Source organism: Vanderwaltozyma polyspora, genomic scaffold (assembly GCF_000150035.1).
Source record: "Vanderwaltozyma polyspora DSM 70294 KpolScaffold1014 genomic scaffold, whole genome shotgun sequence".
Taxonomy (NCBI): domain Eukaryota; kingdom Fungi; phylum Ascomycota; class Saccharomycetes; order Saccharomycetales; family Saccharomycetaceae; genus Vanderwaltozyma; species Vanderwaltozyma polyspora.
Genome location: NW_001834642.1, coordinates 44,293 through 61,976, shown reverse-complemented (window position 1 = coordinate 61,976; position 17,684 = coordinate 44,293). Strand labels below are relative to the sequence as shown.

The 17,684-nt window shown below is 33.2% G+C and overlaps 6 protein-coding genes across 6 annotated transcripts; 2 read left to right on the top strand and 4 right to left on the bottom strand.

Moving 5' to 3' along the window:
* Positions 1 to 176: 176 nt before the first annotated feature.
* On the bottom strand, positions 177 to 3,431 carry CTR9 (Ctr9p; the record flags this gene model as incomplete). Its single annotated transcript, XM_001644020.1, has 1 exon — positions 177 to 3,431. One exon carries the CDS (start codon positions 3,429 to 3,431, stop codon positions 177 to 179), a length of 3,255 nt encoding a protein of 1,084 aa, XP_001644070.1.
* A 463-nt stretch (positions 3,432 to 3,894) lies between these two features.
* PEX6 (AAA family ATPase peroxin 6) lies at positions 3,895 to 7,029 on the bottom strand (the record flags this gene model as incomplete). The annotated part of the gene is made up of 1 exon (XM_001644019.1): positions 3,895 to 7,029. The coding sequence occupies one exon, from the start codon at positions 7,027 to 7,029 to the stop codon at positions 3,895 to 3,897; it is 3,135 nt and encodes a 1,044-aa protein (XP_001644069.1).
* Positions 7,030 to 8,708: 1,679 nt separating this feature from the next.
* Positions 8,709 to 11,606, top strand: EGT2 (Egt2p; the record flags this gene model as incomplete). The annotated part of the gene is made up of 1 exon (XM_001644018.1): positions 8,709 to 11,606. One exon carries the CDS (start codon positions 8,709 to 8,711, stop codon positions 11,604 to 11,606), a length of 2,898 nt encoding a protein of 965 aa, XP_001644068.1.
* Positions 11,607 to 12,004: 398 nt separating this feature from the next.
* On the bottom strand, positions 12,005 to 12,985 carry PFA3 (palmitoyltransferase PFA3; the record flags this gene model as incomplete). Its single annotated transcript, XM_001644017.1, has 1 exon — positions 12,005 to 12,985. The coding sequence occupies one exon, from the start codon at positions 12,983 to 12,985 to the stop codon at positions 12,005 to 12,007; it is 981 nt and encodes a 326-aa protein (XP_001644067.1).
* Positions 12,986 to 13,798: 813 nt separating this feature from the next.
* Positions 13,799 to 14,512, top strand: RRP40 (exosome non-catalytic core subunit RRP40; the record flags this gene model as incomplete). Its single annotated transcript, XM_001644016.1, has 1 exon — positions 13,799 to 14,512. The coding sequence occupies one exon, from the start codon at positions 13,799 to 13,801 to the stop codon at positions 14,510 to 14,512; it is 714 nt and encodes a 237-aa protein (XP_001644066.1).
* Positions 14,513 to 14,682: 170 nt separating this feature from the next.
* Positions 14,683 to 17,295, bottom strand: FIG4 (phosphatidylinositol-3,5-bisphosphate 5-phosphatase; the record flags this gene model as incomplete). Its single annotated transcript, XM_001644015.1, has 1 exon — positions 14,683 to 17,295. The coding sequence occupies one exon, from the start codon at positions 17,293 to 17,295 to the stop codon at positions 14,683 to 14,685; it is 2,613 nt and encodes an 870-aa protein (XP_001644065.1).
* Positions 17,296 to 17,684: the final 389 nt, after the last annotated feature.

The window sequence follows — 17,684 nt, the reverse complement described above, 5'->3', positions numbered from 1 at the left end:
CATATATATATATATATAAATAGTGTAATAATGAATAAATTTACAAAAATTACAAATTAATTATCACCAGTCTAAAACGTTTTATATTAAGTTTATTTCTATATATTACAAATTTACAGTTCTTACAGAAGTTAATGTTATCTAATATTAACAGTTACTGTTATTACCAATGGCGTTTAGAACAAATCATCATCATTATCCGAGGAACCAGTATTATGCGCTTCTTTTTCTTCTTCTTCATTTCCTTGGTCTGAAACAACATCATCTTCTTCATCACTTGTAGCAATGAATTCTTCTGATAATACTGATTTCTTACCTCTTCTACCATTGGTTTTTGAAATGACTTCGTCTTCATCATCTTCTCCTTCCTTGGGCTTGTTGGCTTTTCTCTTCTTGGTCTTTCCTTCTGATGTACTTGATCTCTTTCTTTTAGCCTTTTTAGCAGACTTCTCTTCGACATTTTCATAATCTTCTTGATCCCTGTCTTCATCACTACTTGGCTCATTGACAATAGCTGATTCACGTTCCTCTATTATCTTTTGTGCCTCTTCTTGAAGTTTCAAGAACTCTTCTCTCTTCTTTTCCAATCTAGCACGTTCAATTTCCTTTTCCTTCTCAATTCTTTCCAATTTTTTTTGCTCATTTTCTTCCAAGATCTTACGTGCTTCATCCAATTTATTGGATTGTTCTTGTTCATATTGCTCTTGTTCAATTTTACAACGTTCTAAGGCACTCTTCATGGTGGTCTCACCTAATTGAATACGTTGTTCAAGCTCATCTTTAGCAATTAATTTGAATTCCTGATCTTTGATATCCTTCAACATAATTAAAGCTACTTGTAAACCTTCTAATGCATTGGTCACATCTTCTACTGTACGGTCCCTAACATCAGCTCTTCTCAATGTTTCTGCAATTTGAAAATGTAATAAAGCAACATTATATTTAAAACTCATAATTTTCGAGCCTCTAGCAGTACCATTCTCTTTTTCTGTTTCCATTTTTAATGCTGTTTCAGCATTTTTCAATGATTTTTTGTAACAGTCGTGAGATTTTTCTTTATTACCTCTAGCATACCAGGTTCTACCCAATAAGTTGTAAATTTTTGCACTATTTTTTGAATCCAAAAATCTTTTTAGAATGAATTCATATTCTTCAATAGCTTTCGCATATTCATGCATTTCCAATAAACAATTTGCCAAATTTAGATGAACATCTTCAGTATCCAAGGAGTCTCTAATTTTCCTTAAAATCTCCAAAGAAGGACCTAATCTCTTACACTCAGCAAATATTATTGCCAAACCTTGAGCTGCAAATACATTCAATGGATCCACTTGTAAGGCCTTTTGGAACAATTGAATACTTTTCAAGTAATATTGTTTAGCCTTTTCTGGATTTCTCTTATTTTCCTTGGCAAGATAATTATAGAAGTTACCCATTGAGTTTAAAGCAAATACATCATGTGAATTAAATTTAACCAAGGTTTCCTTATTATTATTAGTTTCAATTTCTTGATTCTTCACATACTTCTTTTCGTCAAAGTTTGCAGTGTCCTTCATGTCATTTTTCAAAAACCAACTGTAAAAAGAACGAACTTCCAAATCTGAAGAATTATCTTTCATTAAATTCTCCACTTCACCCTCTATAGAAACACCATCTTTACCACCGTTAATCATAAACTTAGCAATTAAAGATCTTACTTTTAGATGGATGTAATCAGGATGACGACCTAAAATATCCTCATACATAGAATTAGCCTTTGAAATATCTGTAGTTTCTGTGGTTCTTGCAATATTATACGAAAGTGTTACTTCCGAAGGCTTAGTGTCAATATCATAAACCTTTAATCTTTCTTTTGCAAATTCAAAATATTCTATAGCTTTATTACTATCACCAGTTATAAAATAGAAGCAACCTATGTTGTTTAAAATTTCAAATGGTATTTCATCCTTGTTAATTGCTTTAGCATCTTCCATGGCCTTTGTCAAGTATTCCAGCGATTGCTTATAGTTATTCTGGATTTCATATAACTCTGAAAGAATTAGATAAGCTTTTGGGATTACTAATTGATTCTTTTTGGTAGTGGTTAATTTGACATATTTTTCCAAATATTGGATTGATTTTGCAATCAGTTTTTGACTCTCAGAATGTGGTAAAATATTCGATAAATTTAAAACCTTACCAGAATATAATAAACCCAAAATATAATTCAATTCCTGTATACCTTCGAAAGACTTATATAGATTTTCGAATGTCAAAATACTTTCTTCAAGTAGATTTGTTTTGAATTGAGTTTGACCTAGACCAAATTTAGCCAAAAGATTATCCTCATTTTTTCTTAAACTTTCTTGAAACATAGTAAATGCCTTACGATAATCATGTAAAGAGTAGTGTGCTCTAGCACACCAAAATGCACTATCAGATAACACAGAGTTTGTCGTTATACTAGCAACTTTTGATATTTTATTTTCATGGATGTCTAAAACGGCCTTGTAGTCACCTTTAAAATAGAAGTAACTTTGAAGCAGAGTTAACAAAACCGGGTTTTCTTTATTATTAGAATATAAATTGTTTAGATTTTTCAATGCTTCAGTGTAGTAATCAGAAAATTGATTATCGTTTGAAGATTCAGTTAACGACTTGTGGAAATCACCAAGTAAGACCAAAATTTCTGCACTTTTGTCCTTAGGATTCAATTCTAGAGCTCTTTTCCAAGATTTGATGGCCATTTTATAATCTTTCAATTGCCAAAAACACAAACCAATACCAATACGAGGATCTGGTTGCAAGACAGGATTCAAAACCAATAATTCTTGGAATAATCTTAAACTTGCTAGATAATTATTTTTTTGGTACAATAGCTTAGCTCTAATCAAAATAAAGAAACAATTAGGTTTTGTAGTTCTACCATGTCTATGATCTTCTGTAGCAATACCTTTCATGAAAATATCCGTGGTTTCCAAAGCTTTATCATATTGGTTTCTTTCATAATACAAATCAATAGTAGCTAACATATTACCAACCCATGTAGGATCAAAACCGATAGCATCCTTCAAGTGCATCTCCGCTTGATTCAATTCCTGATTTTTCTCTTCCTTATTGACAGAGGTTTCTTTAGCCTTCTTCAAATGAGCCCAAGTTAAAAATGTATGCAGTGGTGCCTTCTCAACGTTTTGAAAAGTTTCCAATGCCATCTCAATCAATTTGATACCTTCATCAATTTTTCCTTGATTACAATAGGCAACAGCAATAGTAAGCCAGTGTTCTTTGTCAGAACTTTCTTCAACCAATAAAGTTCTTAAATCTGCTGGATCTTCTGGTAAGTCTGTCTCTAAGTCAATACTAACAACTTCTTCAGATGCCTTCAAAGGAATATCTAAAGCAGAATCCCATTGCATGGATGGATACCCATTAGAAGAGCTAACTGCCTCCATTTCTTATCAATTGATCCTTAAGATACCTGGCCTCCTACTACCAATTCAATCTTTATTAGTACGATTAAAATTTCTTTAGTAGTGGTTAAACCTCTTTAAATATTATCCATTCTCTTTCGTTGTTTAAAATATCAGTAAACTTGAAAAATCTTGAAATCCGGGTAATTAAAGTATCTCTTAACTCTGTAAAATTACGAATATAGTTATAATATTATTATATAGTATTAATAGTATCAGAATATTAATGATGGGAAAAATCAGTCTACTAATTAGAATCATACGTTTATGTTATCCCTTAATTGTTATCCAAGTTTTTACGTTATCAAACTATGTTAAAGAGGAAAAGTTTTATATTCTTCCGTGACGCTCTTTCTTTATCGTTTCTGATAATTGAATATGAATTAATCTTACACTAGATATAGAAAATATGAAATTTTAAAAAACATAGAGAAAGGTCAACTTATTAACTACTTACAGGATTATCACCATTGTCGGTGCTTTCAAAGTTGCTTTTCACTCTCAGGTAATGTTGAAGTTCATCATGAGAAATGCTTGGAATTAATTCCTTTTGCGCAGTTAAGAAATCAGACATGTTGACAACAACTTTGACATCTTCATCTGTGGCAATGTGGTCACTCCAGTATCTAACTGAGAGATTGGTACCGTTAGTTTCATTATATTTCTTTATCTTTTCGTCAACTTCTTTGGCTATTCTTGTCATCGCATTTAACATAGCATCTGAACACAGTGCATAGAAATCGGCACCAGAATAGTTGAATGGACATTGCTCTGCAACTTCACTCAAATTAACATTTTCACCTAATTCAAATTTTCTAGTTAATGCCTGTAAAATGTTTAATTGTTTATCGTTATTGTCAGGGATACCAAGGAACAAAAGCTTATCAAATCTACCTGGACGTAACAAAGCTTCATCTAACAAATCAGGTCTGTTCGTGGCACCAATGACAAAAACACCATCTCCGCCAGTACTCATACCATCTAATTCAGCTAGTAACTGAGATACAATTCGATCCATGACACCACCAGAATCACCCTGGTTACCTCTTTTTGGTGCAACTGAATCTAATTCATCAAAAAATATGACACATGGCTTGGCATCACGAGCCTTTTGGAACACTCTACGCACATTGGCTTCTGATTCACCGATATACATGTTCAATAATTCTGGACCTTTGACACTAAAGAAATTCAAAGAGAAATTCGTTGCTATGGCTTTTGCCATTAGTGTTTTACCAGTCCCAGGAGGCCCGTAAAATAAAACACCGCTCCTCTTTTTCATACCAGATGCAAATAATTCAGGATGTTTTAGAGGCATATCAATAGTATCCATAATTTCACCTTTAACTATATCAATACCACCAATGTCGTCCCATGTCACATTTGGAATCTTTGGTGCACCAATGGACGTTGAATATTCATCTCTTACATCACCAATAGATTCTTTAATATCAACCATAGATATTTTACAAATATTATTAATGTCATTGTTGGAATTATTATGTTTTATACAATTTTGCAATGATTTTGATTTTGCTTTATCAATGGTGAACTTGATATCCCAAGGTGTCAAACCAGCTGATTGAAGGGCCAACTTTGATAATAACAAATCATTTGAGCTGTTAAAAACATAACCACCTTGGATACCTCTATTGAGGACATCAGTAGCTAGGTACCATTTGAATATTTCTTTACGCTGGTTTTCATCCGGGACTGACACATTAATATCGAATTTAAGATTTGAAGTAAAGGTCGTTGGTAAAGAATCAAAATTATTAGTTGAACAAACAAAAATCGTTCCTTTAAACTTTGAAAGTATTTCATTTATAAATTTTGTTACTTCAATATCCATGAGTTTTGATATATTTGAAACTTGAGGGTCTTGGTTAGAATCATCTTTCCTTAACAAGATATCAATATGAGAAAGATATATAATGGAAGGTGTTGTATATGGCAACACACTTTCGACCTTCGCTTTAATATAACCCACAGTTTTACTTACAGAGTCTAAAGAACCAACATTGGTTACAGGAAGCGAAGCACAGTCAATCTCTAACAAATGAAAACCCAGATACAAAGATCCAGACTTAACTAACGTAGATTTACCAGTGTTTGGTGTACCTGATTGCAAAATAATCGAAGTTGAGATAGGTATCGATTTTTCAAAACAATTTAGAGACGCTTCTAAGATATTAAAGAAACGTTTGGCATAGTCAAATTTGTTTGTATCATATTTTGGTGGTAACACTAAATCGTAATACTTATGAAATGTTGGATTGTTCATTTGAAGTGGGTGTTTTGATATGATATTTTCGGTAACCAACTTTGTTCTAGAAGGATTAATAATAAAATCCTTCAATGTTCCATTATCATAATCCTCATTTTCTATTTCAGCCTTTTCGATAGAAAACCAAACAACAGAGTCATTCAACAGATTATCATCAACATTTTCAATGTCATCTGAGTATAGGCTACTAAATGTAGAATCAAATCCGATAGGGATCAATTGTTTACAACGTAATACTCTTTCTTTCTCTGTTAAAAACTTCTTTAAATTATGAAGAATCAAGTTCTCATATTTCTTTTGGGAATGATAAAAATTACCAACTCTTGCTAGTGATACTGATGAAGCAACAGCAAAATTTGTAAACTCGCTCTCACATTTTTCAACTATTACATCTCCAGATTTCCAAAAATTTGCCATAACTCTTGGATGCACGAATAATTTTGTATTACTATAGCCATTAGGCTGTAATAACAAAAATAGTTGAAGAGTCATTGAAGTAGTATCATTTGAAATTGTAATATAGTTTCCATCAATGACACCAACACTTTGGAATACTTCAAACGATGCAAATGCGAATATAGTATCATCATTTGTTAGAGGCAATTCATTCTTATACAGTTCTCTCAACACAGGATGTTTTAAACATGACAGTTGTATCCTAGTATTCGAAGATTTTTTAGATGGAACAGTGGGGGAAATACTGTCGAACAGATTGGCCTTAGATTCCAATAGCGAATGCGTATCTTCCAAGAAATATATCTGTGTCTTGTTAAAATCAACTATACCTGTATTGGAAGGAGTACAATCGACAACTTTACACCAGGGTTTACTAATATCATCATCTAGATGTATCACACTTTGCTTATCAATAATCCCAAATTTTGAACAAAAGAAATTAAACTTTTCAGTATCCTTTTGAAAGCACTCTAGTCTTTTATATAATTTTGGGTTTGCAAGGAACGTAACAGTTTCTAGTACAACTGGTTGATCCTTTAATATCTTTAATGTACATTGATTTATAGTAGGATGCAAAGGATTAACTCCAAATTTCGCAGCTGGAACACTAATTGAACCAGAAGGCAAGGACTCATTAACAGTGAAACAACAAACAACAGGCTTTAATGGGTATTTATCATAACTTGGGATCTGTACTTCTCCAAAATAGCGATTGTTTTTAATATCCCATTCAGTCTTCAAATCTTCTGAAATTTCAAAACGATGTGGTATCCCAAAATCATTGAATAAAATATTTATCCATTTCTTATTACTTCCAACTTCCAAGAAGGACATCATATATGCTGTGTACCCTCCTTATTGGCTATAATCACTACTTTTGCAAGGTAATTTACAGCAAAGATTAATATTTTTTGATAGTCATTTTAATTAATTCTGATTAAATTTTGATATTTTTAAGGTTTTATCAATGTGAGAGTGACTTCAAATAGTGCGATGTACAGGTGTAGATATCAACAAATATGATTCAAGGGTTTAAAGTTAGAAATGTTTAAAGGTTAACAGTTCTTAAAAGCTTTGATTCACCATGGTATAGATAAGGAAAGCGGCTGTTTCGTTGAAATATCAAATAACAGGTATATTGTAGCCAATAATAATTACCCCCGATTGAGGAGGATACCTGAGGGGTTTAAAATGGCCTTTCAAATGTAAATATTTGTCAATGTCCAAAAGATCAAACAAGTTTAACTGGATGGATTAGGTGATATCGCCAAAGTAGGAGGACTTTTTCTAACGCTGATCCTAAAATGAATTATCATTTATGGTAATTATTTATGAATTCTAGAAAAGGTAAGAAAATAAGAACCACACCTTTACATGTGAGAGTTCAGCAATGTCCCAAAACGTAAATGACATGATCTGTCCCAATAAGACTGCTTTGTAAATATGAATTTGATCCAATCCGTCAATTAAACCAAAAATCAAATATCCGGATATCGAATCAGGATATTTACACCCAAAGGTAACTGCAAGTTTGGATCGAAAGTATCAAGAGCTGAATTCATTGCTCTTCCAACATCGTGATTCCAAGCGATCCTCTCTACATTAGAGATGACAAAATTTAAATTGGTACATTTATTATGGAATAGAAGACATTCAACGACAACCTACTTCAGGTAAATGGTCAATTATTACAGAAATCAGTTGTGTCGACAAGTCCAGCATTTTTTTTTGGACAATGGTAAACTGTCCTTATTCAAAAAGTACTGTCATTTCCATCTTTTATGTCTCTATTGTCCATTTTTCAGCCATGTCAAATTTCGAATCTTACTTCATCAACTAACTCCCAATGACCGAATTGGGTAATTATCCAAGCGATTTCGAAAAGAAAAAATTTCCATATTAGGATATGATCCACCGAATCAAGTATCCGTGGGCTACATATTTCCTATTTAGGTATTTTAAAAGTTCAGCATTCCCAATTAGGATAAATCTTTAAAAATTCAGCTGGTTAAACAGATATCGATTTTGATCTCCTATGGTAGCCAAAGCAGTGAACTTTATAGTGATAGATACATATTGCTTGACTTTAGGACAAGCTCATCCAAATCAAAAGGTTTTGAATAGGTGGGATTAGAGGGTCTCGAAAATTTGCTGGGGTCAAGATAGAATAGAATGCTGAATTTTTCATTAGTTTTTGATCCCTTAGTCCAAGTTAGATTATATTGGGTAACACAGCAAAAAAAGGTACTGCTAAATTTGGATCAAATTTAAAATGCTGTACTTACTTAGTTCAGCATTTGGACAATTATCAATTCAATGACATGACAACTTTTGAAAAGTATAAATGGATGTTAACTATTGAGATATTCCAAAAATGTATTTCCCAAAAAATTCTTCTAATTAGATTAACTTACTTCTTGTTATCAAAAAGATAACTAAATAAGAACAAATTAATTCTACCAATAAAAGTATAGACAAAAATAATAAGGTTTATTAATTAAATTAAAATACATACAATGGTATCGATTCAGAGTTGTCTACTGAATTTCATTACACTTGCATCTGCAGTTTCCGCGGCAGATGCCTTTTTTTCAAATATCCAGGTAGTTGTACCTGATACATTATCATCTAACTGTACTTACCCAGATGGTTGGTTTCTAATTGAAGCTGAATTATTTGCTGCTAAAGGTAAAAAAGATAATATATATTTCCAAGTTCCAAAAGAATTTACTTCTTTCCCAGAAGGTTCATTTGATCTAACCTACAAGTCCTCTGTCATTGGTACCGTCTCTCATTCTGATAACCTGTTTAATGTTACTTTTATCGACGAAGATCGTGCCAACTTAACTACCACATTCAACTTCTTAGCTAGACTTACTGACGATGCTTTAGGCGCAATTACTGAACCAATGTCCATTGAATATGATTTCCAAGATTCTACAGGTGAATCGTTCGCTAATACAATCAATTATATGCCTCAAAATGTCTCTGAAATCAATTCATATGGTGGTATTTACCAAGAAAATAATACTGCTTGGTTTATCTTAGATATTCCAGCTTCCGAATTATCTAATGGTTTATATTTTGAATCTGTCCCAACCGATGAAGATGCTTACTTATATGATGAAGGTAAAACAGTGGTTGAAATAGTCACCGAAGTTGACTCGTTTAATCAACCATTGAAAAGTATCCCATATTTGTTTACCGATTTATCTACCTCATCTGAAATAAGTTTAGTTCTTACAAATTCTGTTACTGAAGGTTATTACTTACGTATTAAGTTCTATTCTCAACAAATTACCGGCACCTCAATCACGAACTTGATTACTTTGAAAGGTGAACAAGAAGGTTCTTTGTTAAAGAGAGATACCTCATTAACATTTGGTTCATTATTTTATGGCGATTCATTAGCTGCTGTCACTGAAGATGAAGTACCAGTTCAATTAAATGATGTTATTGTCAGCTACGCTAATTCAAGTTCCCCAATTCAATCATCAACTGTCTATGTCTCTTCTAGCATCAATGAAGAAACCACTCTACTAGAATCTGAATCTCTAACAGCTTCCACCTCTACTTCTGAAGAAATTGTTACCTCTTCTGCTAACTCTGAATATGATTCTTCTATCGAAGAAGTACCAAGCTCCACATCTAGCTACTCCGAATCAGAGGTCTCAACATCTTCATCAGATTTAGAATCTTCTATTCCAGTTGAGACTGAATTGACCAGTATCCAATCGACTCTATCTGGTTCTATTTCTGTCCCAACACAAAGAAACAGAACTTCTAGTAGTGTTATATCTACATCTCTATTTGAAATTTCTAGCACTATTGAAGTTTTCCATTCTTCTTCTTACAGTCAATGCTCCAGCTTTTCATATATCTACACTACCGCACTCAGCACATCTAAGACTAACAATATTGCAGGTATAGGTAAAAGTACCACTTCCAGTTCAAATTCTACCACTGTCGCTTCATCTACTGAAATAGCTCCTTCTGCCAAAATCACTTCATCTACTGAAAACACTTCATCTGCTGAAATCAGTTCTTCTACCGAAATCGCTTCCTCATCTGTCCCAATGACTTCATCTGCTATTTCTACTACAACACCAATTGCCGTTGAAACTGAAAGCTCTGTTTCTCAATCCGTGCCATCTACCTCAAGTAGCAATTCTACTGCTATATTGACTTCAACTGTTGTAACTGTCACTATCGATGGTCAAGTTACTAGTTACACTAGCTGGTTTCCGATCTCCACTGTCCAACCAACCAAACCATTGGAGCTACAAACTGCCACCATTGTCAACAATAGTACTATAACAAAGACTATCTCAACTCCTCATCAAACTGTCACAAATAACGTAGATGCTGAACTAACTTTCTCTGTTGTTACTATTACCGTTGATGGTCAATTAACAAGTTTCACCAGCTGGTTCCCTGTTGCCACAGTTTCATCCTCGAACACTACTACAGCAATTGTTAATTCAATTTCTAGTACTAATTCCACCACTCGTGATTTAGAAACAACTACCACTACTACCATCACTGATTCCCAAATTTCTAGCCATACTAGCATTCCTTCATACAATTCAACTACCACCGAAGAAGAAGTTCAATTAACCTATTCTGTCGTCACCGTTACTAAGGATGGTCAAATCACCTCATACACAAGTTGGTTCCCTTGCTCAACTAAAAAAACTTCTACATCTGAAGAGTCAACTCCAACTTCTACATTTACTGTTTTTAAACCAACTGCTACTGAAGCAGTTTCTAGTGTCGATTCCGTCGACTTAACCTTTTCAATTGTTACTGTTACCATCGATGGTCAAGTTACTAGTTATACAAGTTGGTTCCCAATCTCAACCATTTCTCCAACAGTATCTAAAACTGAAGATGCCGAAATGACATCTAAGGTTGTCACTGTCACTGTTTCTGGTAAAATCACAAGTTACACCACTTATTGCCCAATATCCGAACTTTCATCAACAAAGAAGATCTCTTCAACTGAGCAAACTGATATCATTTCAACAATTGTTACCAATAACGTTGATGCCGAATACAAGACTCACACTACCTATTATCCATTATACAACATTACCACAAACTCAACAACTACTTCAACTGCTCATATTACTGAAACCACCAAATTAAACTCTAAGATTAGTACTTCAAGCTATGCTCCAATTTACTCTATTAACAACATTACCAAGAGCACTTACGTTACAACTAGACATATTTCAGTTGAAGCAAGTTTGGATGAATTTGTTTCTATTATCGGTCATTCATCCTTGACTACTAATACTGTCATGTCGAATTCTACAACCACTCCAGTTCTGTCAACTTATGAAGGTATTGCTAATACATTTAAAGCTGGCTTTACAGGTTTGACTGTAGTCATCTTAGCATTATTATTCTAAGTTATACTGGAATAATATAATATAATTCTGAGTCCTTTCATAATTCATATAATGGGAGTTGTGCTATAAAAAATATTGTAACTTTCTGTTTCCCATTTAATAAAGTAATAAAATAACATGCATTATATATAATTAATTATATATGCCACTAAATAATTGTACAATAGCCATCTTTAATTTAATTATTTTTAACAATAACAATTCCAATTTTTATAATATCTACTATGCTGCTTCAGAGAATATAAACTCTTTGTTGTAAGGAATCAATCATTGTAATATACATGAAGTTCGAATGTTTTGCATTCATGTTATTATTAATTCCATAGTAGCCGCCATTCAGATGCTAATTGAGTGACTAGTGTAAATAATAATAATAATATTACTATTAATAGTGGGTATTAGCGGTTAGTATCTACAGATGATCTTGGGGTTAGTCTTCTCATTAGTCTATTTTGAAGGTCAGCACTTCCCAATAAACTTTGATTAACTTTATCATTAATACGGAAATATAAACCCTTTTCATCTATTGTGTTCCTGTTTAGTATCGATTTTCTGGTTCTTACTGGCATTAGTTGTTCCCATAGTGACGTTCCCATTACTTCGCACCAGTTTTCCCAAGTGGAGCCTAGATCAAATATATTCCTTGTCAATTGTGAATCTCTATAATTACCATATAATTCGAGTTCTTCTCTATATTTTCTTAATGTATACATTTCTATCGTTGTTCTATTATTAATCGTTTGGTAAATGGAGAAACCAGTGAAACAGGTTACTGTTAGGAAAACTGCCACAGATAAGATCCAAACCATCAGCAGTCTTATTTTTATAATCTCAGTTTCATATAGTTCATTTTTGAACCAATCATAAATCTGAAATGATGTATATGTCATAACCAAGATTGCATACACTGTAGTGTAGATCAGGAATTGAACAAAATATTTTTGATTCTTGAATCCTACACATTCAGCAAACCAAGGGCAATGGTGGTCCATCTTTAAAATGCATTTATCGCAGGCAGAACAATGATGACACCTGTCTGGTTTCCAAACGTTACAAGTTCTGCAAACTCTAAATCTACCATCATGCTTCAAAGTGAATGATCTCTGAGCTAAAAAATCTGGGGGAAGTTCAATTCCATCTTCAGCATCCTTAATATTACGAACTGTGAGTTGACCAAAGTCTAGAGGACTTCCTGGCCCAACAATTATTACCTTATAATATGTGTAAATTGACAAAACAAACGTTATTATTATCGATGTGCTAATAATAGTAGTGGAAATCAAATGAACCTCTTGTATTGTAACAAGACCTGTCCAGACAAACAAAACTGTAGTCAAACATTTTGGAAACAACTTAGTCAACGAGAACCCGTTTGACATAACTGATCAGTTGGGTTTCCATCACTTTCTTATAAATAACTTCTAAAAAGAGTGATCATCAGTTCTATAACTTTTAATCGGACTGCTTTATTATTATATGTTACTTACTAATAACATAATTGGTAAGAAACGGAGTGCTAAAATATAAAGAAGTCAAGATATACAAATCGAAATTCTATCAAACAACTAGGAATATGTAGGGCAATTACAACTAGAACTTTGACAATATAAGTTTATAAATTTTACTACTTCCTCGTATCTAAAGTTAACGTTCCTTAGTCATACCAAGAGAATTTACTTACATTAAGCTTCCAAAATGATAAAAATTGCTAAAATATAAGACCCACAAAGGAAACCGATTAAACAACTATGCAATGCAGATCAAATCCATAGAGAACAGTTGCTCACGATCACAAAATAACCCACGAATTCCTTCTTCTAGTGCTAATACTTTAGCTCATCTCATCGATCATAATCAGCTGAAATTGAAATTAATCAATTCTCAAGCAATTAATGATCAGGAAAAACAATGGAAGCTGTTCAAACAAACATCAAGAAACAAAATCACCAACTATAGACGTGTTTAACACATATCCTACCTCACAAATCTTTTAAAACTCATCTCTTATCCATCAGTTCTTCAATGTGTAATAATTTTTCATAGCTCTTAAAATATCAAGAATTTGAAAAATGATTGGTATTTAATGTTAACTAACAACATCTCATCTCATCTCTTGATATAATAAAAGAGTTGCTTTCTCATAGGTTATCGAGGCACAGGATACGGTAACATTGGTGATTGATAGTATAGTGATGTCAGTATTGGTTCTCCCTGGTGATAATGTTGAAGTAGATGCTGGTAAACCAGTTTCTTTGGGTCCAGGTATGTACTGCGATCCAAAAACTCAAATGGTATTGCCTGTAAATGCAGGTGTTTTGAATAGAACTGATAATAAAAGAGGTCAAACTCTTTATGTCGATTATGATTCCAAGCGTTATATTCCAGCTACTGGTGATTTTGTCATTGGTGTGATTACTGGTGCCTTTGCAGACAGTTATAGAGTTTCACTTTCAAGTTTCTCAACACCAGTATCTTTATCATATATGGCATTTCCAAATGCTTCCAAGAAGAATAGGCCAACTTTAAAGATTGGTGACTTAGTCTATGCTCGTGTCTGTTCTTCTGAAAAGGAATTGGAAGCAGAAATTGAATGTATGGATTCTACAACCGGTCAAGATGCTGGTTTTGGCCTTCTAGATGAAGGAATGGTAGCTGAAGTTTCATTGGGGTTCGCTCGTCAGCTTTTGTATAATAATGATTTCCCACTCCTGAAACTATTAGCTAAACATGCCCAGTTCGAAATTGCCATTGGCTTAAATGGTAAGATTTGGTTGAAATCTAATGATATAAAAAATACTCTTGCATGTTATAAATCCATTTTGGACTGTTCTGGAAAACAAATTGGAGAGTTCAATGAAATAGTCAAGAAAAATTTTAACCAATTCACAAATACAGTCGAAGAATAAATCAACGTTTCGAAACCGACGTGATCTCATATTGGCGAAGTGGTATTATTGGTATTTTAAACATTGTCTTAATAGGTATGCCATATACATAATATATACAGAAACAGAATATAAACATATAATATAATAAAATAGAACAGAATAGAATAAAATTAAATTTAACTTGATTCTTAAATGAATATCAAATTTCTATCACCAACGCTCAGCGCTTCTTGATATATAGATATATCATTAGCATCTACTTCTATTCTATCAAGATCTGAATGAATTTTGTTAGAATAATTAGGCTTATAGTTGTTGACCTGTATAATCTTCTTATAATACCCAACGTCAGCTGATAAATGCTCGTAATGACTTGAATGGTATGTCTTATCGATCGGGATGTTCGACAAGGTTATGTTGGCGGAATCTGTTTCGTTAATATCACTTGCTCCCGCATATGGTAATTTAAGTCTATCTCTAAGAATTATTGGAACTGAATCCGTCATGCATGAATCTAAAGTTTTCTTTATCCAATTTCTAGTGCTAACAGTGTCTTTTAAATTGTTTTCCACTAATTCTAATTCATCCTTACCATTAAAAACTGTTTTCTTGGAGAGTTGTGGACGTTTTAATTTTTCTTTTTCTTTGTAGAACTCAGACGATATATTTCTTAATTTACTGTTAATCGAACCTTGCTTTCGTGATGCAAATGGTGAAATTGCTTGGCTACGAATCTTAGAAGTGTGATATAATCGAGTAGAATTCATATTATAGGCAAATAGATCTTGCATGAATGTTAGACAGCGCGGAGCATAGTACTCATTCCAATAATTATCAAACGCATCAGGATATCCACGAACATTACGCACAATATTGTCATATGTAACATCATTTCCCAAATCGATTATCTGCTCTTTCAAAAATGTTCGTAAACTGTAAATATGATAGTTGTTCCACCAATGTGTATAACTTCTCTTTGAAATTGCCAGGGCATCATTGTGAAGGTAAAAATCTGTATTCATTTCCCATAAATTAGGACGCCCTTCTTTCCAAACATAATGGCCTAAAAACAAATTAATGGCGTCTTGTCGCTGGGCATCAACAAATGAATTGCTGTAAAATCTTTTAATGCTCTCTATCATGTCTCTTGAATGGGATCTCCATTGGTTGATCTTTCTATAAGTTTCCATCGTATTAACCAAATGAGAACCACCATATTGTAATGCAATTGTATCCCCTAAGTCATGAAATAATTCTGTTAGAATATTAACAATATCGGAGTCATACTCCAAGTTACTGTCATCAATTATACCTAATGCCTTCAACTGTTCTCCTAATGCCCTTTTACCAATGATAAACTGTGCGGCATTTGTTCTATCTAAGCAGTCAATGCAGTTAGTCCTACAAATGCCTTCTTGGATTCTTGTACTATTAAAATCAAATCCATTATGAAACAATCCAGTCTTTGTAACAGACTCTAGGGCATATCTCTCTAAAAATTCGATAACACGCTGCCCATCTTGTTTTGAAGCCCTACTCATATCCCAAGAAGTATATTCTATTTTCTTGTCAATTGGTAAAAAATTATTCAAATATGCAATGCACTGTTCAAATTCCTTCAAAAGTTTTATTTCTCTAGCAACTTTCTCTCTAGTTTTAATTAAGTTTAATACTTGTATGTTACCACCACCGTAACGTTGGTACAACATATCAAAATGAAGGGAAGCTGAGCAAAAGTACGGGTCGACTATATTAATCTCGATAGGTGGTTTAGTGGCTAAATTCGAAGCATCTTGAGTCCAATACAGAGGTATCGACCCTCTATGTTGAACGAAAGAAGTATATCTATCACTATCAAAATATCCGTTTCCAGGTTGATGGAATGGTGTAAGAATCATATCTGACACGATTTGTTCAGTTTCTACTTCATTTGCAACGTAACCCCGTGTGTTGACACCTCTCTTCAAGAATCTAGCACCAGCAAAATGATGTGATCTTCTAGCTATCAGTGTAATGTATATGCTTTTCCCTAAGATTGAAACATTGACTTGATCTATAAATCCATGCAATGTTACTTGAAACCAATCAAAGACAGTGTCGATGCATGACAGCACTGGCGATAAAAGATAGGCATTCCAGACAAACATTTCATTATAATCAGATATACCAGCAGGTATTGTGACGTCTTCTCTAGCTACAGCTACTAACTTCTCTCTTAACAAATTTGTTTGTAAAGTATTTGTGATATCATAAGTATAACTAAAATAAAAAGTTTTAGTCAAATCTAAATTTTGGAAAGTTGTCATTAAACGTGCCTCATTAGAATATTTATCAGGTTTTTTGTAATTTTTACAAACTGGAACTAGCTCAGTTTCATCGATATGATATATATAATGTCCACCTATTACTGCCACTTTACTGCATTTTGTTATCACGACTAAATAATAACACGACGTGAACCTTATAAACCCAAGTAAACCTTCACCTGTCAATTTCTTGGTCAACCCTTCACCACTTACAAGTTCTAATCCAGCTAAAACATTCATAATTTCACCTCTTGTAAAGAAGACATTGTCTTCCAATACATTTAACCGATCTGAAGGTATAGTTAAATCGATTTCCAATATTCTAAACATACTCTCTCGTTTGTTGCTCCCAACGATATACATCCTCTCAGCAGTCTCATAAATAGTATATTTACCCATGGTAAACTTGGAACTCTTCCTCTGACGTCTAGTACCAATTTCAGTTTGTTCATGATATAATAGGTCTGGAGACCCTGAATCGTCCAAATATTCCATAGCTCGATGATTCCTTTACCAAAATGTACAAAACAAAAACAAAAACCACTGAAATAAATCAAACAATTACAATGAATACATCACCTAGCCAGCTAGTCGATGTTTATGACCTCGTTTCTATCTTGTTTTGCTTACTTTTCCTTAATATCAATATTCGATATCAAGTTGGGTTTATTTTATATGACAAAAAAAGTTTTAAGATGAGATGAGATGAGATGAGCTTTATAAAGATATTCTGATGCTGGGACTTGTTTTGAGATAGGAAAGGTATAAGAGTGATAGCAATTGAGTAGAGGATACGATTATAAATAGTGGAGAATATTATTCTTATTTTATTGCTTTAAGGAAAGACAGATATCTAGGATACGATATGGCGAAAGAGGTTCAGA